The sequence below is a fragment of the Arachis ipaensis genome, chromosome B3, assembly GCF_059453495.1.
Source record: "Arachis ipaensis isolate K30076 ecotype BB chromosome B3, ASM5945349v1, whole genome shotgun sequence".
Lineage (NCBI taxonomy): Eukaryota > Viridiplantae > Streptophyta > Magnoliopsida > Fabales > Fabaceae > Arachis > Arachis ipaensis.
This window is the reverse complement of record NC_142438.1, coordinates 50,236,426-50,263,756: the sequence shown is the minus strand read 5'-3', so window position 1 is coordinate 50,263,756 and position 27,331 is coordinate 50,236,426. Positions and strand designations below refer to the sequence as shown.

The 27,331-nt window shown below is 36.8% G+C and overlaps 2 protein-coding genes across 6 annotated transcripts; both read left to right on the top strand.

Annotated features, from left to right (window-relative positions):
* Positions 1-242: 242 nt before the first annotated feature.
* LOC107630475 (cycloartenol-C-24-methyltransferase) lies at positions 243-6,597 on the top strand. 5 transcript variants are annotated; one of them, XM_021118880.2, is made up of 16 exons: positions 415-771; positions 1,221-1,305; positions 1,475-1,573; positions 2,430-2,496; positions 2,795-2,868; positions 2,950-3,034; positions 3,133-3,188; positions 3,288-3,342; positions 3,971-4,018; positions 4,208-4,291; positions 4,491-4,607; positions 4,701-4,784; positions 4,893-5,018; positions 5,621-5,718; positions 6,186-6,275; positions 6,371-6,597. In XM_021118880.2, the coding sequence occupies exons 3-15, from the start codon at positions 1,509-1,511 to the stop codon at positions 6,247-6,249; spliced, it is 1,023 nt and encodes a 340-aa protein (XP_020974539.1). In that variant the 5' UTR covers positions 415-771; positions 1,221-1,305; positions 1,475-1,508; the 3' UTR covers positions 6,250-6,275; positions 6,371-6,597. The 5 variants fall into 5 exon arrangements, with proteins under 5 accessions (XP_016189106.2, XP_088365363.1, XP_088365364.1 ...); XM_016333620.3 differs by having other exon boundaries at positions 243-771; positions 6,186-6,597; XM_088509237.1 differs by lacking the exon at positions 1,221-1,305 and having other exon boundaries at positions 372-771.
* An 18,561-nt stretch (positions 6,598-25,158) lies between these two features.
* LOC148570592 (uncharacterized) lies at positions 25,159-26,878 on the top strand. The gene is made up of 2 exons (XM_088507895.1): positions 25,159-25,708; positions 25,793-26,878. The coding sequence occupies exons 1-2, from the start codon at positions 25,159-25,161 to the stop codon at positions 26,818-26,820; spliced, it is 1,578 nt and encodes a 525-aa protein (XP_088364021.1). The 3' UTR covers positions 26,821-26,878.
* Positions 26,879-27,331: the final 453 nt, after the last annotated feature.

Sequence of the window (27,331 nt, the reverse complement as noted above, 5' to 3'; positions counted from 1 at the left end):
TAATAATCTTTCCCATGCAAAGAGATTTATTTTCAAGGAAGAAATTTGAAGACCAACCTTTAATGAATGTTGATTTTGTACTACTATAAATAAGGCTTCATAGCCTTTACTTACAACACACAAAAACAATAAACAATTCTCTTTCTCTTTTATATTGCAATACTTCTTTCTCTCTCTTTATATTTTATATTTGTTACCTCTTCCTTATTTATTTATTTAGTTATTTTATAACTGTAATTACTAATTCTTCATTACCAATTTAAGGGATACAGGGACGGCCCTCGCGGGGCCCGTTGACATGGACTTGCTTGCACGTTCATTCCCCAAAGTGCTGTTTCGCAGATAAGTCCACAAAGCCAACGCATCCTCACGTGCTCGGAGTCACAGGGTCACGCCACAATACATTAACTCCCCGTATACTTTTTTTAGTTCAGTAACCCCACTCTCACTCTCACTCTGACACACAGGCACAGCGCTGCCCCCTCTCGCCGGATCCACCGCACGCTCGCGTCTCACCGCGTCTTCTCCGCTCGTCGTCCCTCGCCAGCGGTCTTGCTCCCTCTGCCTCGTATTCTTCTCGTCCGCCATCACTGCACCCAACGCCTGGTGTGCTCCACTGCTCGCGTCTTGCCTCTCTTCCTGCAGCTGTGCTTCCCGGTGAGTGCTCGCGTCTCGCCGCGCCTCCGTCCCTCCCTCGCCTCTCTTCGGCGGGTGTTGCTGCCTGCACTGCACTGCACTGCTCGATTCTGCAGCTGCAACAACAGTCAAGACGTAAGTTATTTTTTCAATTGTTCTAATATTTTATATTAATTTTTAATAGTTGATTCATTGATGTTATTTCTGTTAATTTTATTGTTGTTTGATTTATGAATCTGATTAGAATATGGCAGAGGTTGAACTTGAAAAGCTGAAATGGTTGAAATATTACTGTTGAATTGGTTTATGAATTGGGTTTGCTGACTATGAATATGTAGTGATTTTGTTAGTGTTGAACTGGTTTATGAATTATTTTAAATGTATAGAGAATTGAAATTCAAAGTAAAAATAAAATAATAAATTAAATATGTAAAATATAAAATTATAAAAATATTTAAAACATAAAGTTGTCTTAATGAAAGCTTTTTGGAGTTAATTAATTTATTAAATTTTATATTATAAAATTTTAAGAATTAAACTGATATTTTAATTCATTCCTCATTTGTCTATTTCTGAAATTTTAGAATTTAAAGTGGCCATCCTTCTCCATATAAACAAACAAGCTTCTCTAAAACTCAGACACTACCTGAAAATATCAACAGTGCATAGGTATTTTCACACTCTCTCTGGCATTCAATGCTAGTTTTTACTCTTTGCAGTTTGCACAGTCACATTCGTGTTTTTCCTTTATTTCTGCATCCCATTCATTTGTTAATTTTCCGCTTTTTTCTTTTTTAACTTATGTTTGAATGTTGATTTGGGAATTCTGTGTGTGTAGATTCAAAGGTGGTTTATTGAATTAAGTCATCGCCATGGATTTGGCATCAGGTGTTGGTGGCAAGATCAACAAAGCTCAAGTTCTAGATGCTGTTGATAAGTATGCCATTCTTCTTTATCTTAATAATTTTTAGATTTATATATTTAACTTTCTAGCTTTATATATATATATATATTCTGATATTGATACTCGCATTTTGGTTGAATTTCTGTGTGATTTCAGTAATCTGTTCACATTTTCTTTTAATTTACTCAAATTTTCTCTGTTCTCGGTTGTTTTTTTTTTAATTTGATTTGATTTTGATAATAAATGTTGCAATATTTAGTAAAGAAATTTTTAGATTTATATTTAACTTTTTAGCTTGATATATACACATGCAATTTGGTTAATTCTTTTGTGATTTCAGTAATCTGTTCACTTCTTTTTGTATTTACTCAAATTTTCTCTGTTCTTGGTTGCCTTTTGATAATTTGATTTGATTTTGATAATAAATGTTGCAACATTGAGTAAAGAAATTTTCTTGTTTTGGATATTTTTAAATCACAATCTGACTTTGTTTTTAGATGAAAATTGAAGGATTCTTCTGTCGATTGTCTATTCGCAATGAAAATTTGGATATTTATTCACTAATCGATGTAACATTATCAAATCTTTCTTTCAATTTTACCCTCCATACAACTTTAAGCACAACACAAAATAAAATTAGAACAGACTGTTGAAAATGTTCTGCATCTCCATTGGTTTTGCTGCTAATATAATCGGACAAGTTGTGTTGGTTATGTAAAATAACTTGATAATTGTTGTTCTTAAGCCCTTAAGATTAAAGTCATATGTGCTTCAGAAAATTGGTGATTCTACTGCTATTAAATTTGGAAATTATAAATCTCTGTTTATTTATACATACATTGGTGGACTAGTAATCTTGGTTTTGTCTGTTATTGATCTTATTGTTCAGGTATGAGAAGTATCATGTTCACTATGGAGGGAAACAAGAAGATAGGAATGCTAACTACACTGATATGGTGAGAGATTAAGAAGAAAAAGCAATAAAATATATTATTATGGCTCTGGACTATTATTATGGATATCTAGTTAATTAGATTGGTTATTCTGTCACAATTATGTTTTAATGATTAACGCATAGTTATCTCCTTTTCATTTTTATTTTTTTAAAAAGAGAAAATCGATGGATATATGTTCTTTTTCTTTTTTTCATCTATCCTCCTTCCATCACACAAGTGATGTTTGTTTATATTTTCTTGTCTTGTAACTAATTTGATTATTTGCAGAAAGGATATCATAAGAATGCATATTTTTCAGGTTAACAAATACTATGATCTTGCTACGAGCTTTTATGAGTTTGGATGGGGAGAATCTTTCCATTTTGCACACAGGTCTGTTTGCTTCGTTCTGCAATTTCAAATTCAATATTTTGCTGTTAATTGGGTCATGCTGATGTTTTTCTTCTCTTTCAGATGGAATGGTGAGTCTCTTCGAGAAAGCATCAAACGTCACGAGCATTTCCTTGCTTTGCAACTTGGCCTGAAGCCTGGGCAGAAGGTTTTGATATTTCAATAGAACAAAGTAGCATCTTGTTATTTGGTTATCAGTACATTTTTAGTAAATACTCGTGAACTTTTTTATTTTTTTGGGTTTAGGTTTTGGATGTTGGATGCGGAATTGGAGGACCATTGAGAGAAATTGCTCACTTTAGGTGAACAATAACTCTTCATTTTTGGCTTCCTCTCCTTTTGCTCTTCCCTGCTCTGCCTTTGATGCTTGACAAAAATTGATTACATGTATTTTTCTGCAGCTCAACATCAGTTACAGGATTGAATAACAATGAGTACCAAATATCGAGAGGAAAGGTATGTGTTGTGAGATGTAACGTGCTGACACAAGTTTTGACTTTTGAGAAGTAATTGGCAAAACTATTTGACCTTCTGGTTCAATCACTATATCTATCTGATGTAGGCTTGTACTATCATTGTTAAAATTGTTCGAGTCTTCTCACATAAAATTTGTGCATTGATTTGAGTGTTACTATATATGTAGCACATTAACGCTTGGGAATTTTGTAGTATACTTATGAGTCTTCTAGTTTTTTATATACAAAGCCTATCATCCTAAGCTTCCTGTTAGTTGAACAATTATTTTGACCTTCTTGATGAAGTATTTATGTTGCTTTTCCGTATTTTCTTAAACAATGATAGTATCTATACCTATATGTAGACAGAATTGGGGTAGTTTGATTTGAATCTTGGTTTCTCACATCTTTTTGGTCTCTCTCACAATTTTGTAAAAATAATTCCAAAATGGTCATTGTGAGAAATCGAACCTAGTTTCTTTAAGTTATACACCTTATAGATTCTTTAACTACAGAACTATAATTATTTTTTTGTTTATTGGGTTATATAAAAAATAATTAATAAAAATGTTGCTTGATGGCAACTCCAAAAGCATTTCCATCATTTACAGTTTTTTGTTATTTGACAGGAACTCAATCGTATAGCTGGGGTAGACAAGACTTGCGACTTCATTAAGGTTGATACTTCAAAATCAATTAATTTTTGTCTTCCAAGTTGGAAGCCTACTAGTTTTCACAACATGTGGATCCAAGATTATTGTAAAATTGTTCCTATCCAATTATATATGTTGGATATTTATTTTCGGAAAAGCTTATAATAAAAATGCCTAAGACAGCTTTTGGCTAAGAGTAGTTTGATAATGCAGGCTGATTTCATGAAAATGCCTATTCCAGACAACAGTTTTGATGCAGTGTATGCAATTGAAGCCACCTGCCATGCACCTGATGCTGTATGTGACTGTAATTCATACACTTACGAACTTTTTATTCTTACTTTTGCAATTGTGCCCGTAAGCTGTCAATGATTGTGGATAAATTTTCAACGTAGCCTTACACATAACTGCATGAAGTAAATGTGTTAGCAGTAAATTTCAACAATGATGGTATTTTTATGTTCTAACATGTTTAAACCTCATGAATTTGGAATAGTATGGATGCTATAAAGAAATTTATAGAGTGTTGAAGCCCGGCCAATGTTTTGCTGCATATGAATGGTGCATGACCGATGCATTTGATCCCAATAACCAAGAACATAAAAAAATAAAGGTAAAATATGGACAAAAACGAAGATGTTATCTATTAATTCTGTGGAAACAACTTCATGTTTTGTAATTCAATACGTAAAATTCATTGTTGCAGGCAGAAGTTGAGATTGGTGATGGTCTTCCAGACATTAGGTCGACTACAAAGTGTCTTGAAGCTCTTAAGCAAGCAGGCTTTGAGGTGAACAATAAAATCTTAGTAGTTATCAATTTTGACGATATTGTTATTTGATTTTCTAAAAGATAGACAATTTGGCTAAGGGGAGAATCATTCCTTTTCTGTATGAAGATAATATGGGAAAAAGATCTTGCAAAGGAGTCTCCTGTTCCCTGGTACCAGCCTTTAGACAAAAATCACTTCTCATTGAGTAGCTTCCGTCTAACAGCTGTTGGACGATTTTTTACCAGAAACATGGTATTGTTACTCAATACCATAGCTATTATTTTATTCGTTTTAAGTATTTGGATTTAATTCCACTCTATTGTAATTTGGCAATACATTAAAAATTACAATAAAATTAAGAGTGGATTTTGCCACTTCCAAATTGAGAAAGTCATTTCCAAATTGAGACATCTTAATCTCAATTACAGAATACATTTATTACAAATTTTCATCAAGTCAGAGTAGCATTATCAATTTTAGAGTGGCATACTAGCATTATCCTCTCCTTGAAATTGAAACGTTAATTATATATTGTATTCTATTTGTATTATTTCATAATACTTTAATCTTGACAAATTCTTATCATAGTTGAATTTTTTTTTTTTTTTTTTTTTTTTTTTTTTTTGTGGATAAAAATTTCAGCATTACTTAACGAAGTATGTGAATCATTGTCAATCAAATGCCATTTTGCAATTTAAAATCCTCGTGTCTATTAACTAAGCAAGACATATGTCATATTGTAAAGCTATTGCTTGAGACCTCTTACCTTTTATATATATAAGATAAGATTTTTTATATTACTCAATTTGATATTAGTTTGAGTCTTTCAGACGATGAATTTGATTTATTTGTAGGTCAAGGCTTTGGAATTTGCTGGATTGGCTCCAAAGGGGAGTCTAAGGGTTCAAGATTTTCTAGAGAAAGCTGCTGAGGGACTAGTTGAAGGCGGAAAGTAAGTTTCTCATTTATCTTTGTAATGTCACACTCTATCCACATTTGAAGCTCTTATATATTATATACTTGTTTCAATTGGAGCTAAGGTTGGGGTGTTCTTAAACCATTCCTGGCAATTCGGCTCCGATTGATTAGTGTCTCAGATACACAAATACATAGACATAGAGATGCAGAAAGCTGTTTAGTTGCATAGAACAGAGCGGCGAGAAACACAATAGAACTGAAACACAATGTCTCAAGTATCATCTTAAAAGGAAGAATAGTGGTATCTCTCTCAGTGACCCATCCGATCTTGATCTCGTCTCATTCTCATTCTTGACTCTTAAGTTGGAAGGACACTAATCTGAAAACATCTGAGTTTCGATCGAAGCACATGAGAATCAAATACGATTTAGTTTAATTTAACAACAATTCTCACTAGAGGAGGACTACTGAAACTTGACTTGCTTTTGTTACCTTTTTCAGGAAAGAGATATTCACACCTATGTACTTCTTTTTGGCTCGGAAGCCTCTTTCGGACAACAACTAAAGTGGTGGCGCAAATTGCATTTTGTAGTAAGGACTTCAAATCTTGGATTGTGTTTTCTTATGGCCTTATCAGCGTGATATTGCCCGTTTTAAGTTATTTTGTGTGTTGATTTTGATTGTAGTTGGTGGTAATTAAGTAGAGATGGCTTTGAATTTTCTCAATGGATGGGTTATCATGTCATATTTATGTACCCTATGCAGTGTAAGAAAACATAAATAAGAGGGGAAAGCAGGGATGGATATTTTCTGTTGGGAAAAAAAAAAACACTCAACCCACTTAGGGAATTCATCGACTCTATGTTAAATCTTTATAAAACCCAATTCCATATTTATTTTATTTACCATTTTTTACTTTTTGGTTTTAACGAGTTGATTTGTATTCTGAAGTAATTTTAAACTGTCCTTAGTTATCCTTATTGAATATAAATGTAAGCATAGTTAATAAACGTATGCAAGTCTTTTAAAGTTAGGTAAATTCTTGACAAAGTTTAAAGAAAATTACGTCGAAATGTGCAAGTTAAAATCAAAAGAAAATGCTAAGTGGTGCAACTAAGACATATCTATAACATAAAATAACTAATTTTACAATCACAAGTAAGCCAAGTATATTCTCTCCAGACAGCAATTATACAAAGTAAAGAACTCGTTTCATAGGATTTAAAATGCGAAATTCAATGAATAAAAATATTGGAATAGCATAATGCATTTGGTCCAAGTTAAACTTCCTGAAGGGAACAGAATCTTTGATTTGTTGATCTATTGGAATTGGACTTTCAGAGATTAGAGGATGCTTGATTTCTTTGTAATTTTTGGAACAAGTAACGCTTTTCTTATCCGGATAAACTACATAGTGCTGAACCATTAAAATTGAATCGTAAATTATAGTTACCCGAAATGATTTTTTAAAAGAAAACGAAGAAAACAAATTAGAATTCATTAATCAATATATGGGCTGACGGGTATAGGTAATTTGGACATAATTTACCGTTATGCCTTATTACTTATCATGTTTACGGTATAAACGATTTAGCTATGGATAAGACACATACACATGTGAACATATCACAAGTGCACTCATTTGATGGAACGGATAAATACTAGAAGGCTTCCAACTACTATCATCGGCATTCAGTGCGACTTTGATGGCTTGGGATCAATCAGATATAATCAAAAGTTTCTCTTGTGGTGTGACACGTCGTCTAAGGTTGGTAAGAAAGAATGACCACGACTCCGTTGTTTCAGACACCATAATAGCAAAAGCAATTGAAAAAATGTTATTGTTACCGTCTTGTGCCACAACAATTAGCAATACACCACCATACTTATTGTATAGGTGTGTGCCATCCACAGATAAAAAGGACTTACAAATGCTTCAAAGCTTAAATTGGCAGCAATCGTAGACCACCAAGTATCTATCATAGTATGATACCGCACTGAAATTAGTTATCCTGTCGGGATAACAATTCTGCAATACTTGCAATAATCTCGTAACCTTGTTATAGGACTCATTCCAATCACCATAGATCTGAGCAATTGCATTTGCTTCGCCATCCAAACTTTTCTGTATGAGAGCTTGAAGTGATAGCTCTACCCAATTGCACCTTGTAGGACAGCGATAGAAACAGGTGAGTTGGACTACATGAGGGACATGATGACACTACAGATGAGATTTCTGTCCAACTGTCGATGGTTCTCAAACATGGTGGGAGTTAGACAAGTGTGTGGTCATATGTTTATCAATAAGCATTATGATAAACAACAATAAACTTCTTTAACATTGTGGCTTACCAATATCCAAGATTTTATCGGAGTGAAAAACGGAGACTCCATGGATATCTTGCTACAGATTGTCTGCAATACACATGGTACTTTGCTCAATTAGACTCCACGACCATATACTCGACACTACTCTTCCGAATCCTGTAATTCTTCACACCTAGCATGACAGCCTCCCTGCTCTTGAATCTATAACCAATGCGAAACTCGTGTGATTATGGCTAGCTACATCTGACAACTTCGAAATTGGTTGTGGGGGAGGCAGAAGGTATCGAACTGATCCACATAGCAAGGTCTTAGGTATAAAGTCTTCTTCATCCTCAGAAGAACTACTTTCATTGCTGTCCGCAATATATTCTTCATCCGACTCATGAATATCCACGTCCATGTGTTCCCTTGGACTAGCACAGTGTGGAGGGTGAACAAGAGGTGGGTTATCTTGGATAAAATTCAAATGCCCAAAACTACTATCACCTACATCACCAATCTCTGTAGAAAAGCTCCATCACTTGTTGAGCCATGATTCTCCCATGGACATCAAAATTAGGCGCATATGCTCTTCACTATCTAGCTAAAAAATACAAAAATGAAATACTCTATTTTTTATCGGTGTTAACAACTTATACTCAACTCTTCTGATATATATTGTCCCATTAGCATCCATGCTCATCAATATTAGTCTCTTTAACTTAGACAGAGAATCCAAATGATAAGTGTGCAAAAGAATAGGACTTTCACACTCAAATATAACTCCTTTATCGCTGTTTCTTATGTGCAATTAGAATAGATACTCATAAAGATATACTTACTACCAGACGTTTTTACTAAACTTATTGAAAAAATAGAGAAGAAGGATTGAAATGTTTGTGAAGAATGCTACTGTTTGCCGTTCCTTATATAGATGATCGAAATTTGTTGTACTATATCTTGTTTATAGTTAAACGATTTAATTATAGGTATGTCTCGTTTACATTATGTCTGAGTTGCCTTTTCTCATATCTCATTTACAGTGTAAACGAAATATACTTATCATGTATCTCTTCACGTATCCCATTTACACCTGTTTTGGATATTTAAATTGTGTCTTATTTCGTTTATATTATAAATGAGATCTATAAATGAGATATAACAATAGTTAAATTATTTACAGTATAAACATGATAAATAATAGAATACAAAATAATAAATTGTGTCTAAATGACTCATATTCAAAAACAAAATATTTAAATTATTTATTTAAAAAATCCGCAATTGTGATAGGTATACCAATATTCATTAATGATAGGTGATGGTAATAATAAACGGATAAACCAGTCAAGAAATAAATTTGAGTATGGAGGAAAATACCGACCAATATTCAATATAAAATATTATTTGCACGCTAAAATTAGTTATTAAAATTAGTTGTTAATATATTTGTGTATAAATATATATATTGTTTGATTCATTTTTAATATATATTTGTATTTTAACAAATATTTTATATTAGTGACTGATTTTAATGTACACCTAACATAGTTATAGTTGATAGACACCAAAAATAAAAAGTTTTTTTTTGCTGCCTCCGTCCCTCTCTCGCCTCTCTTCTGCGGGTGTTGCTGTCTACACTGCACTACTCGATTCTACAATTGCAACAACAGTCAACATGTATTTTTTTCAGTTATTCTAATATTTTACATTAATTTTTAATAGTTAATTCATTGATGTTATTTCTGTTAATTTTACTGTTATTTGATTTATGAATTTGATTAGATTATGACAAATATTGAACTTAAAATATTGAAATGGTTGAAATATTATTGTTGTTAATTTTATTATTGAATTAGTTTATGAATTATTTTGCTGATTATAAATGATTTTGTTGATTGTTGAATTGGTTTATGAATTGATTTTGTTGATTATGAATACGAAGTGATTTTGTTGATTGTTTATTGTTGTTGCTGTAATGATATATGTTAAAACTTAAGACTGAGTCAACCGATGATCCATCGATTGAACCAAAAAATCTGGTAATCCAATAGTCTGATCGATTCAATTATTAGATCGGTTTTGACAACTATGGTAAATAATAATTAAAAGTGCGGAAGGCAAATACCATCCATACATAACTTGCAATTTCCAGGATTGAAGGCAAGAAAAGAGAGCATCACTTCATCATTAATGGTATTCTTCTATTTTAGAAGCTTTTTTCTTTTCACCTCATGTTTACATAAAAATATTATTTATTCTCTTTGATTAGAAAAGAATGTCTAAGCTTTTCCTAGACTTATTTTGTTTCTTGTGTCAATCTCTTTCCGTAATAGAAAAAAGCTGAAATGATGATAAGATCATGAGTTGAAAAGGTAAGAGAAAAGATAAGAAAAATCCAAGTGATTTTTTGTTTCATTGTAATTCATATGTAGTTGATGGATTTGGCTTTGAATTTATTGGAATTGATAGCTATGATTGGTTTTATTATTATTGTGAAAATTCCACCTCTATCCTTCCTTTGTTTCAATTCTTTTTCATGAATGTGATGAGGTAAAATAAAAAAGAATTGATATAGAAGGATATCTTAGAGTTGAGAGAATAAAGATTTTAGTGATGTTTATCTTGTACATTTGTTAGCATGGATTTGATGATTACTATTATAATTGTGTTGTTTTTGATGAGAAAAATAGGGATAAAAATGACAAGAAGTTGAATATTGTGATTTCAAAATACGAACGAAATAATTTTTTTTAAATAGATATTCGTCCTCATACATTTTTTTTTACCAAAGATATGATATTCGAACCCGCAATCTCTTAATTGAGTATGGAGAGTCTATGCCATTTGAGCTATTACTTATTGGCTATTCGTCCTCATACATAATTGTTAATGAGTTAATAATAATATTCCCTCAAGATATAAAAAATCTCTATGAATTTTTTATTAGACAATAATAAAAAAATTTTATTCTCTTAAAATTGTGGTGGTAAAAGAGATAATGAAAGGCATGAAAAAAAAATTCTAATGCTTTCATACTATAAAAAGAACTAGAGACTTAGTGTAGAAGTCGTTCTTGGTGAGCCAGAGACCAAAGGGAATAGAAAATAGAATTACTCATATTATGAAAGACCATTATTGCTGCCAAGACTGATGCTGCGACGGCCGAGCGATTTGCCTTTTTAATTAATTTGCAAATCATTAGATGCATGCATGGAAGGAAATATGTGATTAAATAAAAAGAAAAAGATGAAAATGAAAAAATGAAAAATTGACACACAAATGAAAATGAAATTAGCTGTTTTCATGATCTAATTGTCCTTGATCCGTGGAGTAGTTAATTTCGAGTAGTTAATTTTCATTGAATAAGACAGAATAGTGATCTTGACAACCAAAACGCTGTCCATTAATTATATTGCAGGGGCCAGGGGGTCCAGAATTGACTATGCCTGCCTTCTGCGCCCATCCGTGAACGTATGCTCCGTTGCAGGATTGCAAGTGCTTGAATCTTGCAATGATAACATCCTGTGAAGTGTGATTCTTTCTCTTTAATTGGTGCTGCCCCTGATCGCTCATGTCATTTTCGTATAAAACTGGAGAAAATCTTTGTGGAGCTAAAAAGTAGTTGCACATACCCCACAGCAAATTATTTTTTAGGTAGTTTTAATTTAAAATTTTAAATATATTTAAATAAATTTGGGGTTGTCGAATGATTAGCTTAATTATCTGTTTAAGAAAATATTGGAAGTTCGAATTCTGTCTTGTATGTGTAGTAACTCATTAGCTAATTACAAACTCTTAAATAGAACTCAATTTACGATGAATTAGTCCTTAATTTATTAGATTTAAAAAAAAGCCAAAGAAAATATATACCTAAATTTTATTATATTTTTCCTCCTATTGCTAATTTTTTTTTATAAAAAAATTTATCCCTGTTACGGTAGGTAACCGGAGATTAATGGGCTGGATGGCGCTGGTCGGCCCAATCGTCTGAGGGAGGAAGCCTTCGTCAGGGTCTGCGCCTTGGGGGCCTCCGTCCGACTTGTGAGTATGAGTGAATGGGGGGTGGTACCTGCAAAGACACTCCGATGCCTAAGTCAGCAAAGGGGTTAGCAGGTCTAGAGAGTATTGGAGCTTAGAGATACCTGAGGGGTGTCAGTGTATTTATAGTGGTGAGCCAATAACCACCGTTGGAGTAGTGCCACTTTTCTAGGGTGTTAACCATCCCTTTATCTTAGGGAAGTTAAGATATTGCTTCGTGAAGTGGTTAGAGAGATTCTAGGGGCAGTTACTCATTCAAATGAGTGCCTATCTGCCAGTTAATCCTCGTTCCCGACTTCTTTAGAGCAAGTCGTGACTAGTTCCGACTTCGTGGCGGCTAATCTGGCGAAAGGTGAGGCCAACCCTTTGGGTTGGACCTTTTTATTTGGATCCTGGGCCTTATTCGTTGAGCCAGGGTATGAACAGTGCCCCTACTCGAGCCCAATTTCTCTTTAAGATTTGGGTTCGAGTATACTACTCGGGGTTGTAGCCGACTTGTTGGAGGACCGACGTGATGTTCCGAAACCGACGTGACTTTTTGTGACCTTTTGGTTCTGACAGTTACGTCTAATCAAGCGTCGTGTCCGTTAGGGATGTGCGTAGGGATTGATGGTCTTGGTAACGGTGCATTTTCATTAATGACTGCCCCGTTTTTACCATTGTGCCCTGTAACACCCTAACTACCAAAGCTCACGCTTCCGGCTACGCGCCTTTGATAGCTCGGACATTACGACGACTTTTACATTATTTAATACTAAAATATGAGCCTGTTTAAAACTTTAAACCGCAATACCGCTCCCAAAAATTCTTTCGTTCGATAACGTACATCCATAAATACCATACAACGTACAAAAACTCATAAAGAGTACATCCATATATATATACATACATATATATAAGTAATACTACAAACATAATCCAATACAATTCCTATCCCTCTTACAGATTATATCAAGATAAAGGCGAGGGTACAATAAACCATAACTAAAACAATACAGAGCATTACAACAACAATTAAATAAGCTCTTCGTAACTTCTGCGCCCATATCCTGAAAGGGGAAAAATGTAGGGGGGTGAGAACATCATCCTCGAAAGGGTTCTCAGTAGAGGGTTTTTAGGAATTACTGTAATAGGATACGTGAAGATAAACCGTACCAGTGATTCATAACCGTCTTATGCCTCTTTTCAAAAACAACGGTTTACAATAAAAGTAAAGTCGGAAATCTTTTCGGAAAGAAGAACCGTTCAATTCTCAAAAACTCAAAAGCCTTTCAAAGCGGTTTATCTAAGCGAAACCAAAATAGCCTTTCATATTTTATTCCAAACCAGAAACACAAAACCGAAATCAACCATCAGTCCATCTCATTCCAACCACGGCCCTAGGCCCAAACAATCCAACCAACAACCAATCACCACAATCCAACAGAGTCCCAGATGCAAACACAGATAGGAAGTTCAAGCACAAACAAACAGTTATTACAAATAAAACAGTTAGCAATTAATCACATAGGCAAACCAAGTATAATATGCACACCCAACCAATGTCACACAAATGCATATGATGCATGCCTGTCCCTAGTGGCTGATGATATCATCTGTCGGTTATAGAGCCAACCCGACAAGTCCTGGTAGCTAACCATTGGACTGTCCCTCTGTCGTGCATCCCCAACTCGAGTTATACTCATCATAAACTTGATCATAATCATGATCCATATCCATCACCCTCAGAGCTTCGAGTCTCAACCTGGAGCACATGGTGGCTAGCCATTGCTACTACCCAGGGAAACCCTCATCTCCAATAGTGGAAGTGCAAAAATCACAATTATCAATAATTCAGCATATACATGCATTCATTCTCATCCATGGATCAACATCCATCTCAGCCATCCGGCTTACGGTTCAGTCCAGAACCAGCCAATATTGATAATCACACACAGCCATTCTGGCTCACGGTTCAATCCAGAACCACTCAATATTCATAATCATACATAGCCATTCCGGCTCATAATAAAACAACACTTCCACATTCAAAATCATCAAATTCATAAAATCGGCATTTAAGCCATAAATCATTTTCTCAATTCATTTCACTTTGAAATCAAGTTTCAACTCTTTTCAGCCTTGGCTTTTAGAAATCTCGTTTCTCAAATCATCTCAGGCTCATAAGCCAAATTTACTCAAAGTGAGTTCCCTTTTTAAAACAAAGCCGCTCTCGGCATCCTCTTTCCGAAACTTCCAAAACTATGGAAAGTTAAAGATTCATCTTGGGAACATTCAAAATCACCCATCCCACAATGGGATTTTATAACAAAGTTTCTCGGCAGAGTCCCAAGTCTTTAGGGGAGAATAGCATAACTCATTTCGCCGAATTCATTTAAAATCATTAAAACCTTGGCTTTCCAATTTGAGTAATAAAATAGGATTTAAGCCAAACCGAGTCACGTAATCATTTACTTCTTTCAAAGCCGATTCCTTTACTTAGGCAAAACCAGCTTCAACCCCCATGATAAATTCTAAAGCGTTTCAACTGTTCAAAATTGTTTTAGTCTTGCAAAAGTTCAGAGTTCAAAGAGTACTTAAAACCTTTCTCAAAACATTTCAAAATAAAACTTGTCAATAGACATTCAGGTTCTTTCAAAGTCATTGAAACTTCTTTAATTGAAACCCCCAAGTCAAATTCAAAGGCATAAACCCTTTTCACATTCAAACAGTTTTAAAACACAAGTTTCATCTAAATAACTTTCTCTTGAAAGAGATACAATGCCTTTCTTAAGAAGCAAGACTAAATCACAATTTCCTCTTTACTAACTCATTTCGAAAGCATGAATCATCCTTTTCTTGATAATTCAAATAAAATAGCAGAAGTCTTTAACTCATCATTTTCCAGACAACATTTCAATAAAGACTCAGATTTTATAGAAATTTCGGCAGCACCTCCCCTAAAACTTGGACTTTTGCCACCCGGTTTGGGTCCCAACTAAACCGTTTCTCATTCCTTTTCAACAGCTCAAATCCAGAAATCAATTCAAAAGCAAGCTAAATCCAACAGTCGCCTCAGTGGCATATCTCAAGAAAACCATTTCAAAGTCAACTCAATATCAACCGATTTAACTCATTTCCAAAGCTTTAAAGAAACGGTTTAGTAACAAATCATTTATCCAAGATCAAGTCAATTAAAATAAACCAGGCTGAATTCAAAAGTGCATTCGACTCTTCACATCATTAAATAATTGACTCAAATCAAATCAATCCTCAACGGATTAAACTCAGATTTCAAATCTTTAAAGAATCACTTCAAAACATTACATTTCACAAAGCCGCACAACAATTCAGCCAAACAAACATCCATAATCATTCGACTCAATCAAATAATACATAAGGCGGATACAATCACTAAATACACAATATCTCATATCAGTATCCATATGTAATAATTCCAATAATAAACTACAGTTTTCGGAAAGCGCCCCTACCTCAAAACGCAATTCCATAACCCAAACGCCTCACAGAGTCATTTCCGCCTCAACCCGAACTGACGACAACCAAAACCTCAGCTCTACTTGTTACCCTCCAAAATCAGAAACAGCTACAAGCGGCATAAGCAAACCGGATTCTAACTCCTAACACATTAATACCGCAAGACCTTAATATACATAACAAGACATTAACGCGGAGGTTTCAAAACGTAAAATACTCACTGAATTAATAAAACAGCCGCAGCCCCATATCAACCTGGCAGCGGCTCCGTCAGCCACCTCAAGCGACAGCGGCAATGAAAGACTCCGACAACCGCGACTGCACAACAACGTCATGACGATAAAGACCCATGAATAGAAAGGAATGAAGACCGAATGCAAGGATCCTTACCGGCAGTGGTTTTCCGGTGACGGCGGTGAGGTTTTTCTTGCGGCAGAAGCAACTAGAAGCTTCGACGTTGGTTCCAAAGGCCACAGAACTCCGGCAATAGTAGCAGGAGCTTCAGTTAAGCACCGCAGAGCAGTAGATCGGCAGTGGCGGAGCCGGCTTTTCCTCCATCGCGTTCTGTTCCTTTCGCACTGCTCTCTCTCTCCCTCTCGTCAGCGACAGTGACGGAGGCAACCCCCAGCAGCGGAGGCAGCAAGGCTAGCTCAACTGCAGCAGAGCGCGACACGCCTCTTTCTTGGTCTCTCGCTCCCCCTCTGGCCGCGATTCACGGCGGCGATAGCAACGCCGTTGCAATACACGGAAGCAGTGGCGGCAACAAGGCTAGCCGCAAGCTTCTCTCCCTCGTGCGCCTCTGTTCTGGGTTCCTTCCTCCGCGACGGCAATGGCGGCGCAAGGATGGCAGCGACGCATGGCTCGATGGCCGGGCACGGTGGCGGCACGAGCTCCCTTAAACCCTCCTCTTCGCGAACAGTGGCGACACAGGAAGCTTCGGCGGCGATGCGACGGCGAGGAGGCTTGGCGACGGTGACCCTGGCGGCATGGACTGTTGCGGCGGCGCGACGTGGTGAGCTTCCCTCCTCTCGTCAGCCTCTCTCTTTGCTTCTGTTTCGTTGGTTCATAGAAGGGGGGAAAAACGGCGTGTTTTTCTTGCAGCTGGGCTATTGGGGGGAGGGTTTCAGTGGCGGCTACTAGGGTTAGAGGGATTAGGGTTTCATTATTTTGAAAATTAGGGTTAGGGGTAATTTTGTAATTTCAAATGAAATTGGGGAAAATATAGTAATTGAAACCCAATTTAAATCCAACACTAATTATATATAGAAAAATACTATTTGCTCATCAATTTTACAATTTATTTTCAATAAAATGTCCAAATCAAATAATTAGGAGTAATATACTGAATTTCTTCAATTTTCAAAATAGCAGTGATAATATTTAAAATATTACTTATCTAATCCAAATCATGTAAAATCCCTCATATTTCATAACTGCCAAATTTATAATCTGAATATAGAAAATAACCCAATAATTATTAAAATTGGATAAAAATCATAACTCGTCTCAAATTCAATAAATAAAACTTGCCTTAATTATCTTTAATAAAAATGATTTCCAAAATTAAGGCTATAATTAACAATATGATTTGAGACTTGATCATAATAAGACTTTTCAAAAGTTATGGGTCTTACATCCTACCCACCTTATAAAAATTTTCGTCCTCGAAAATTCATACAAAACGAAAGAAATTTCATAACAGTTCATCTTTGAACACATTTAAGAAAGTAGCAAAAATATCTCATCATATAAACATATATACGATTTTTAAATACTTTGATTATCATAAGCATAAGGATGCAAAGGTAGGAGTGTAACTGCCAGGCAAACGTTACAAGATAGGCTCAATGCAAAAGATAACATGGGTCAATCATGTGATAGTAGGGCAAGACATCAAAGGCTAGAAAATAGGATGGAGTTAAAACGATGTGATCAATATCCGCACACTAATCTTATATCAACCTCAAAGTTTCAACTTTCCAACTCCATCAACCACTTTACAATTCCATACTCGATCACAAGTCTGACAATCACAAACCTGTTCGCAAGGAACAAAACGCCCACAACTCATACGTTGCACACCTACCGCTTCAACTTCCGTATACACATATCACGTCTTAAAGAACTAACGCATCGCGTTACTACATCTACAAGTCGCACGTGATAGCAAAACAATTCTCGAGTTTATTCAGAAGAATACGAGATCTTAGAAAGGAGAGACAAATGTCAAAGACAATACTCATAGATTTGAAAGAATATATCCAATTCCAGATAAACAAGGATGTTCAAGCAATGAAGTTTGCTAGACACGATTCAATTGACAACTTCAAAGATAACCCTTAGATCAAAGAAGTTCAATAGGATCAATAAGAAGAAAACCAGCGCATCGGTTTGAAATAAACTCAAGCTGAGTCGAGGAAGCATGAGGTTTACAGAAGAGAATATTTCAAACCCAAGACAAAGCTTACAAAACTCAAGAGCACGATTAAAAGTACTTCCGAATACATTGTTCATAAAGGAACCAAAACTTGCGGAAAAATCACTTCGCAGTCTAAAAGAAAGGTTAAGTAACAACATCCTTCAAGAGAGTAACAAAAGCATAATCGTGGCTTTACTTCAATACAACTTCATGTTGAAGTAAATCATGTAGAGTTTTTAAAAAAAAAAAACAAAATGCACACAAGTTTTGCTAAGAGCTAAAATATTTTCTCAAATATTTTAGAAAGATAATTAGGTGCACAACTTAACCAAAAGTAATTCATAAAACTCGGAAGAGAAATCAAATGCCTGTTCAAAAATTCCCAAAGCCCATATTCAAACAAGCGTGTATAACATTTATTGCGGGGACAAAAGAGGAAGTTAAACTCTCTTTAGAAAAGAAATTTCGAGGTAAAATTTTACTTATAAATTGGTAAGAAAACAAGTGGTGCGTTACAAACGGACAGGTTTCCACTAACCAAGGAAGATTCTCAAAACTTCATTTAAAATAGCGCATGTCAACTTTAAATCATCTTTGTCAAAATTAAACAATGGTTTCAATTATAACCAAGCAACTGAAAAATAAGTTCGATTTGGAACTTCTTCAAAGAGAATTCAATCTGCTTTATAAAATTCAAAACAAGATTCCAAAAGTATACTTGAAATCACCATGTCACAACAATATTCAAGAAGATTAGGATGTACTTGAAAAGGAGTCAAGCCATACAAGAAAAGATCTTAAATCAAAGTAGTTTAAACAAGATCCACTAGTCGTGAGACATCCAACAAGTTTTAAATTGATCCGAAAGAATACAAAAGTCGTAGAAAAAGGCAACTCAATCATTTGTAATTTCTCAAGGATAAATCTTTGACTAAAAACTCTCGTAGAGATAATGAGAGAATAAACAATGCACTAACTTGAAACGAATCAAACTGACTCACTTAAAGATGAGATTCACAAGAGAAGACAAACCAAGATCAATGGTAATGTTCACAAGATGTAAAAGATTAGTTAAAAACAGAATCACGTATGACATTCATAGAGGTGAAAAGCTTAAGAAGGAGCGAGTCTGATCATAAGAAGAAAGCTATGAGTCCAACATTTTCAAAAGAATAACAATGGCATAAACCATGCAGTATGCTAAATCAAACTCAAATAAAAATGAATTAAGTGAAGTTTACCAAACGAAACTCAACCTAAGTAAAAGCGAAAAATTCTTTCTTTCCGGGATCTTGAAGAATAACCAAATACATAATCAAATGAAGATGTTCATTGGGACTATAGTAAAATTACTAGAAAGTCAATTTACTTTTAAAGTAAATGCAATTTCATAAACCAGTAAAAGTACAAGCGAGGCATTAGAAATAAATAATTGTTAAACTGTATAAGTAGTCTCGAAGTTTCACATATGGATAAGTGTATATCTAGTCAACAGCAATTTTTATAAAAATCTCAAAATTAGCTGTAATCACTGTCAAATAAGAGGAAAACTGAATCAACAAGTTCTCTAAGAATGAACACGGAACCCGGAGTTAAAAGTCACAGCACATTAAGACAAGTTCAAGACTATATCAAAGAATACTTGAATCAAGAAGAACTCAAACAGAGGAAGACAGATGCATCAAAGATTCCAAACAAGCATATGCAACTGAGGTCAAACAAGAATGCATATGAATAGAGAAATAGAGTGGAAACATCAAATTACTTTTCAAGAGGAGTAGCAAACAAGAACTTCAAGTTAGGGTATGAAGAACAGGTCGACTCGAACAAAATCCAAGATACACAACTGAATAGCCTCGAGAAATAGTTTCTAACATTCCCAAACCAGCGATTCGCTTCACTCAAAACTCGTATATCATCTATGATAACCCATTAGTGCTTTCATATACAAAATTCACTAGTATTAAGCCGGCCAAACTTAATACCAAGAATCATGCAATTCAAGACTAACAACGTTAATCAATAGACCGTCATGTGCATAAAGCTCTAATCCTCGTCATTCGACAAGACCTAATACATGACAAACACTCAGAGTATGCAATTGAAGCATAGTCAGTCCATTCCTCAGGCTCTACAGGAAGAACTGCTCTGATACCATAATGTAACACCCAAACTACCAAAGCTCACGCTTCCGGCTACGCGCCTTTGATAGCTCGGACATTACGACGACTTTTACATTATTTAATACTAAAATATGAGCCTGTTTAAAACTTTAAACCGCAATACCGCTCCCAAAAATTCTTTCGTTCGATAACGTACATCCATAAATACCATACAACGTACAAAAACTCATAAAGAGTACATCCATATATATATACATACATATATATAAGTAATACTACAAACATAATCCAATACAATTCCTATCCCTCTTACAGATTATATCAAGATAAAGGCGAGGGTACAATAAACCATAACTAAAACAATACAGAGCATTACAACAACAATTAAATAAGCTCTTCGTAACTTCTGCGCCCATATCCTGAAAGGGGAAAAATGTAGGGGGGTGAGAACATCATCCTCGAAAGGGTTCTCAGTAGAGGGTTTTTAGGAATTACTGTAATAGGATACGTGAAGATAAACCGTACCAGTGATTCATAACCGTCTTATGCCTCTTTTCAAAAACAACGGTTTACAATAAAAGTAAAGTCGGAAATCTTTTCGGAAAGAAGAACCGTTCAATTCTCAAAAACTCAAAAGCCTTTCAAAGCGGTTTATCTAAGCGAAACCAAAATAGCCTTTCATATTTTATTCCAAACCAGAAACACAAAACCGAAATCAACCATCAGTCCATCTCATTCCAACCACGGCCCTAGGCCCAAACAATCCAACCAACAACCAATCACCACAATCCAACAGAGTCCCAGATGCAAACACAGATAGGAAGTTCAAGCACAAACAAACAGTTATTACAAATAAAACAGTTAGCAATTAATCACATAGGCAAACCAAGTATAATATGCACACCCAACCAATGTCACACAAATGCATATGATGCATGCCTGTCCCTAGTGGCTGATGATATCATCTGTCGGTTATAGAGCCAACCCGACAAGTCCTGGTAGCTAACCATTGGACTGTCCCTCTGTCGTGCATCCCCAACTCGAGTTATACTCATCATAAACTTGATCATAATCATGATCCATATCCATCACCCTCACTGGTGAATATTTATCCATCACCATCACTGGTGAATATTTATGGGGGCGAGCTCATCCGGGCCTTTCACAGTGCCCGGCCACACTTACGACATTGGGTTAACAGAGCTTCGAGTCTCAACCTGGAGCACATGGTGGCTAGCCATTGCTACTACCCAGGGAAACCCTCATCTCCAATAGTGGAAGTGCAAAAATCACAATTATCAATAATTCAGCATATACATGCATTCATTCTCATCCATGGATCAACATCCATCTCAGCCATCCGGCTTACGGTTCAGTCCAGAACCAGCCAATATTGATAATCACACACAGCCATTCTGGCTCACGGTTCAATCCAGAACCACTCAATATTCATAATCATACATAGCCATTCCGGCTCATAATAAAACAGCACTTCCACATTCAAAATCATCAAATTCATAAAATCGGCATTTAAGCCATAAATCATTTTCTCAATTCATTTCACTTTGAAATCAAGTTTCAACTCTTTTCAGCCTTGGCTTTTAGAAATCTCGTTTCTCAAATCATCTCAGGCTCATAAGCCAAATTTACTCAAAGTGAGTTCCCTTTTTAAAACAAAGCCGCTCTCGGCATCCTCTTTCCGAAACTTCCAAAACTATGGAAAGTTAAAGATTCATCTTGGGAACATTCAAAATCACCCATCCCACAATGGGATTTTATAACAAAGTTTCTCGGCAGAGTCCCAAGTCTTTAGGGGAGAATAGCATAACTCATTTCGCCGAATTCATTTAAAATCATTAAAACCTTGGCTTTCCGATTTGAGTAATAAAATAGGATCTAAGCCAAACCGAGTCACGTAATCATTTACTTCTTTCAAAGCCGATTCCTTTACTTAGGCAAAACCAGCTTCAACCCCCATGATAAATTCTAAAGCGTTTCAACTGTTCAAAATTGTTTTAGTCTTGCAAAAGTTCAGAGTTCAAAGAGTACTTAAAACCTTTCTCAAAACATTTCAAAATAAAACTTGTCAATAGACATTCAGGTTCTTTCAAAGTCATTGAAACTTCTTTAATTGAAACCCCCAAGTCAAATTCAAAGGCATAAACCCTTTTCGCATTCAAACAGCTTTAAAACACAAGGTTCATCTAAATAACTTTCTCTTGAAAGAGATACAATGCCTTTCTTAAGAAGCAAGACTAAATCACAATTTCCTCTTTACTAACTCATTTCGAAAGCATGAATCATCCTTTTCTTGATAATTCCAATAAAATAGCAGAAGTCTTTAACTCATCATTTTCCAGACAACATTTCAATAAAGACTCAGATTTTATAGAAATTTCGGCAGCACCTCCCCTAAAACTTGGACTTTTGCCACCCGGTTTGGGTCCCAACTAAACCGTTTCTCATTCCTTTTCAACAGCTCAAATCCAGAAATCAATTCAAAAGTAAGCTAAATCCAACAGTCGCCTCAGTGGCATATCTCAAGAAAACCATTTCAAAGTCAACTCAATATCAACCGATTTAACTCATTTCCAAAGCTTTAAAGAAACGGTTCAGTAACAAATCATTTATCCAAGATCAAGTCAATTAAAATAAACCAGGCTGAATTCAAAAGTGCATTCGACTCTTCACATCATTAAATAATTGACTCAAATCAAATCAATCCTCAACGGATTAAACTCAGATTTCAAATCTTTAAAGAATCACTTCAAAACATTACATTTCACAAAGCCGCACAACAATTCAGCCAAACAAACATCCATAATCATTCGACTCAATCAAATAATACATAAGGCAGATACAATCACTAAATACACAATATCTCATATCAGTATCCATATGTAATAATTCCAATAATAAACTACAGTTTTCGGAAAGCGCCCCTACCTCAAAACGCAATTCCATAACCCAAACGCCTCACAGAGTCATTTCCGCCTCAACCCGAACTGACGGCAACCAAAACCTCAGCTCTACTTGTTACCCTCCAAAATCAGAAACAGCTACAAGCGGCATAAGCAAACCGGATTCTAACTCCTAACACATTAATACCGCAAGACCTTAATATACATAACAAGACATTAACGCGGAGGTTTCGAAACGTAAAATACTCACTGAATTAATAAAACAGCCGCAGCCCCATATCAACCTGGCAGCGGCTCCGTCAGCCACCTCAAGCGGCAGCGGCAATGAAAGACTCCGACAACCGCGACTGCACAACAACGTCATGACGATAAAGACCCATGAATAGAAAGGAATGAAGACCAAATGCAAGGACCCTTACCGGCAGTGGTTTTCCGGTGACGGCGGCGAGGTTTTTCTTGCGGCAGAAGCAACTAGAAGCTTCGACGTTGGTTCCAAAGGCCACAGAACTCCGGCAACAGTAGCAGGAGCTTCAGTTAAGCACCGCAGAGCAGTAGATCGGCAGTGGCGGAGCCGGCTTTTCCTCCATCGCGTTCTGTTCCTTTCGCACTGCTCTCTCTCTCCCTCTCGTCAGCGACAGTGACGGAGGCAACCCCCAGCAGCGGAGGCAGCAAGGCTAGCTCAACTGCAGCAGAGCGCGACACGCCTCTCTCTTGGTCTCTCGCTCCCCCTCTGGCCGCGATTCACGGCGGCGATAGCAACGCCGTTGCAATACACGGAAGCAGTGGCGGCAACAAGGCTAGCCGCAAGCTTCTCTCCCTCGTGCGCCTCTGTTCTGGGTTCCTTCCTCCGCGACGGCAATGGCGGCGCAAGGATGGCAGCGACGCATGGCTCGATGGCCGGGCACGGTGGCGGCACGAGCTCCCTTAAACCCTCCTCTGCGCGAACAGTGGCGACACAGGAAGCTTCGGCGGCGATGCGACGGCGAGGAGGCTTGGTGACGGTGACCCTGGCGGCATGGACTGTTGCGGCGGCGCGACGCGGTGAGCTTCCCTCCTCTCCTCAGCCTCTCTCTTTGCTTCTGTTTCGTTGGTTCATAGAAGGGGGGAAAAACGGCATGTTCTTCTTGCAGCTGGGCTATTGGGGGGAGGGTTTCAGTGGCGGCTGCTAGGGTTAGAGGGATTAGGGTTTCATTATTTTGAAAATTAGGGTTAGGGGTAATTTTGTAATTTCAAATGAAATCGGGGAAAATATAGTAATTGAAACCCAATTTAAATCCAAAACTAATTATATATAGAAAAATACTATTTGCTCATCAATTTTACAATTTATTTTCAATAAAATGTCCAAATCAAATAATTAGGAGTAATATACTGAATTTCTTCAATTTTCAAAATAGCAGTGATAATATTTAAAATATTACTTATCTAATCCAAATCATGTAAAATCCCTCATATTTCATAACTGCCAAATTCATAATCTGAATATAGAAAATAACCCAATAATTATTAAAATTGGATAAAAATCATAACTCGTCTCAAATTCAATAAATAAAACTTGCCTTAATTATCTTTAATAAAAATGATTTCCGAAATTAAGGCTATAATTAACAATATGATTTGAGACTTGATCATAATAAGACTTTTCAAAAGTTATGGGTCTTACATGCCCCTAACGTACTTATAAATACTTTCCCTCTCTTTCATTGTTTCGTTTCTGCGATTTTTCAAATTTTCCCCTTCATTCGTTCGTGCTGTGTTGTTGCATCTTCGAAGGCTTTTCGTTTCCTTCTACCCTCGTTTTCGGATAAAGGTTAGTTCTTTTTGTAACGTGCTTTTCTATTTGCATGCCTTCATTTTGTAGATAGGTTGGTTTTTAGACTTCAGTTCCGTACTTCCTCCTTTAGGGACCTTGTTTTTGATTTTCCTTTTCTTTTTCCCTTGTAGGTTTTTTGCTACCTTTTTAAGAAAAAGAAATGGCTTCCGTAGATATCCTTTCTCAATGGGTTGATGTCACGGTCCTAGGGGAGGAACCCTCGGTCGATACTGAGTTTATCACCAACCTTCGCACTCATCACAGAATTTGTACTTCTGAGGATGACGAGTCGAAGTATGAATTGGTAGTCCCGGGTCCTGAAGACCGGGTTTGCTTTGGGAGAGTCAATGAGGCGGCCCCTCATTTTTTCTTTATGTATGAGTGCATGATCACCCGTTTGGGTGTTTTTCTCCCTTTTTCAAACTTTGAGATATCTGTTTTGCATCACTGCCGAGTTGCCCCTACCCAGCTTCACCCCAATTCTTGGGGTTTTTTGAAAATTTACCAATTTATTAGCCAGACTTTGGAGTTTCCGACTTCTTTGAAGATTTTTTTCTATCTCTTCCACATGACCAAACCCTTCAGTGGGCTAAACAATAAGCAACAATGGGTGTCTTTCCGAGCCATACAGGGTCGGAGAGTTTTTACCCTTTTTGATGAATCCTTCCATGACTTTAAAAATTATTTTTTCAAAGTTCAAGCCGTAGAGGGTCACCATCCCTTCTTTCTGGATGATAATTCTTCTCCCCGATTTCCTTTATACTGGCTGGAGGCTTCCCCCTGCGAGAAATATGGTTTGGATGACCTGGATGAGGTGGAAGCAGCCATTGTGGGGTTCCTCCGAGAAGTGTGGGGGAGGGCCCCATACTTGGACACAAAAAAGTTTCTCCAGGGGTCCCCGACCTTTGTCCAGGCGCAGCTAGGTAGCTTTTATTTGTTTGTTAGAAGTCCGGCTTGTCTGACTGACTTATCCGACTTGTCTGATTTGTCTGTTATTGTCCTTTCAGAGATGGCAAAGGCAAATGCTCAGGAGTCTTACCAAAGGGTTCAGGAGGCTAAAGCAAGATCTCGTGCCAGGACTGGTGGTGTTAGGGCGGTTATCTCTCCTCCTCCTCTTCCTCGGAACGTTGGGACTCCCTCTCAGCCCATCGTAATTTCTTCTTCAACTTTCTCTCAGCCACCCCCCTCTGCTCGACCTTCTTCTGAACCAGAGAACAAGAAGCGCAAGACCTTAGAGTCTGGCTCTTTTGGTGAGGTGAAGGCGGATACTCTTGCATTCGTCCGAAAGAACATCTATCCCAATGTTCGTATAAGTATGGATGATGTTTCTGTTCAGCGCCACCTTACCACTCTGGTTGAGGAGAGCCTTAAGGCGGCGGGGGTTTGTGGCAAACTCTTAGATATTTTCGAGAAGGCTCCTCTCAGCTCTTTAGGGATGACCTCGAGGGTCGAAGAGCTGGAAGGTAGGCTTCTCATATATCAGGAGCATGAGGGGAAGTTGAAGGAGGAAGTCGCCAGGCTGAGGGAGGAGAGAGATAACCTCCGGGAGAGGGAGAGGAAGTTGCAAGCCCAATGCAACATGGAGGTCGGTTTGAGGAAGACAGCCCAGGATAGCTATCAAAGTTTGTTTGATGATCTTGTGTCTGTGAAGAATGATCTGCTGAATTCTCGGAAGGCATACGCCGAGTTGGAGGACTCTATTGCTGATGGCGCTGAGGAGGCTTGGAGGATCTTTAGGGAGCAGGTCGGAGTCATTGCTCCTGACTTGGACCTCTCTCCTTTAGATCCCGATAAGGTTGTCATTGATGGTGCCATTGTGGATCCCCCTGTCCCCGAGATTATTTCCGAGTCAGATTTGAAGACTCGGGGGCAAAGGAATATAGAGTCTCCTCCTCGCCCTAAGGATGCCCCGAGTTCCTCCACAGTTCCTCTGACTTCCTCTTCGTCTCCTATGGATGCCTCTCTTCCCGGTCCTGGTGGCGCTCCTTCTTCCTCTGGTGGTGGTGACCTGTCTACTCCTCTTGCAAAAAAGTGATTTGTTGGCTATTTGGGGCCCGGCTTGTGGGTCCCCTCTTTTTAAACTCTTTATTTGTTTTGGTAGTATTTGAACACTTTTTTTGGCCTTTTAAGGCCGTAAACAAAACGTTTTTATAATACCCTTTTTAATAAGGGTTTAAGTTAAAAAATAAATGCCCTTTTTTAGATAAGGGTTTAAGTTACCTTGTGTGTGCATGCTTTTCTGATTTCGAATTTCCCTTTGATCTTTTCTTAAAAAACCTTTTCTTTGGCTTTCGTCTGCCTTTCTGAACCTTTTTGTTTCAAGGATCTTCAGGACAGCCTTTTAATCTTTTCTTGGATTTTTTTCTATCTCTCTTTTGTTATTCCTAGTACCTAATTTCGTTTCATTGAGTTTTTATAACTTAGGTTATTTTCGCGATTCATTTCTGTTTTACTCGGTTTCTCATTCCGACTTATGAGTCGGGATGTTTCCGAGTTTATCATGATCAACTTCTATAACCTCTTTACACCGACTTGTACCTCGTCGT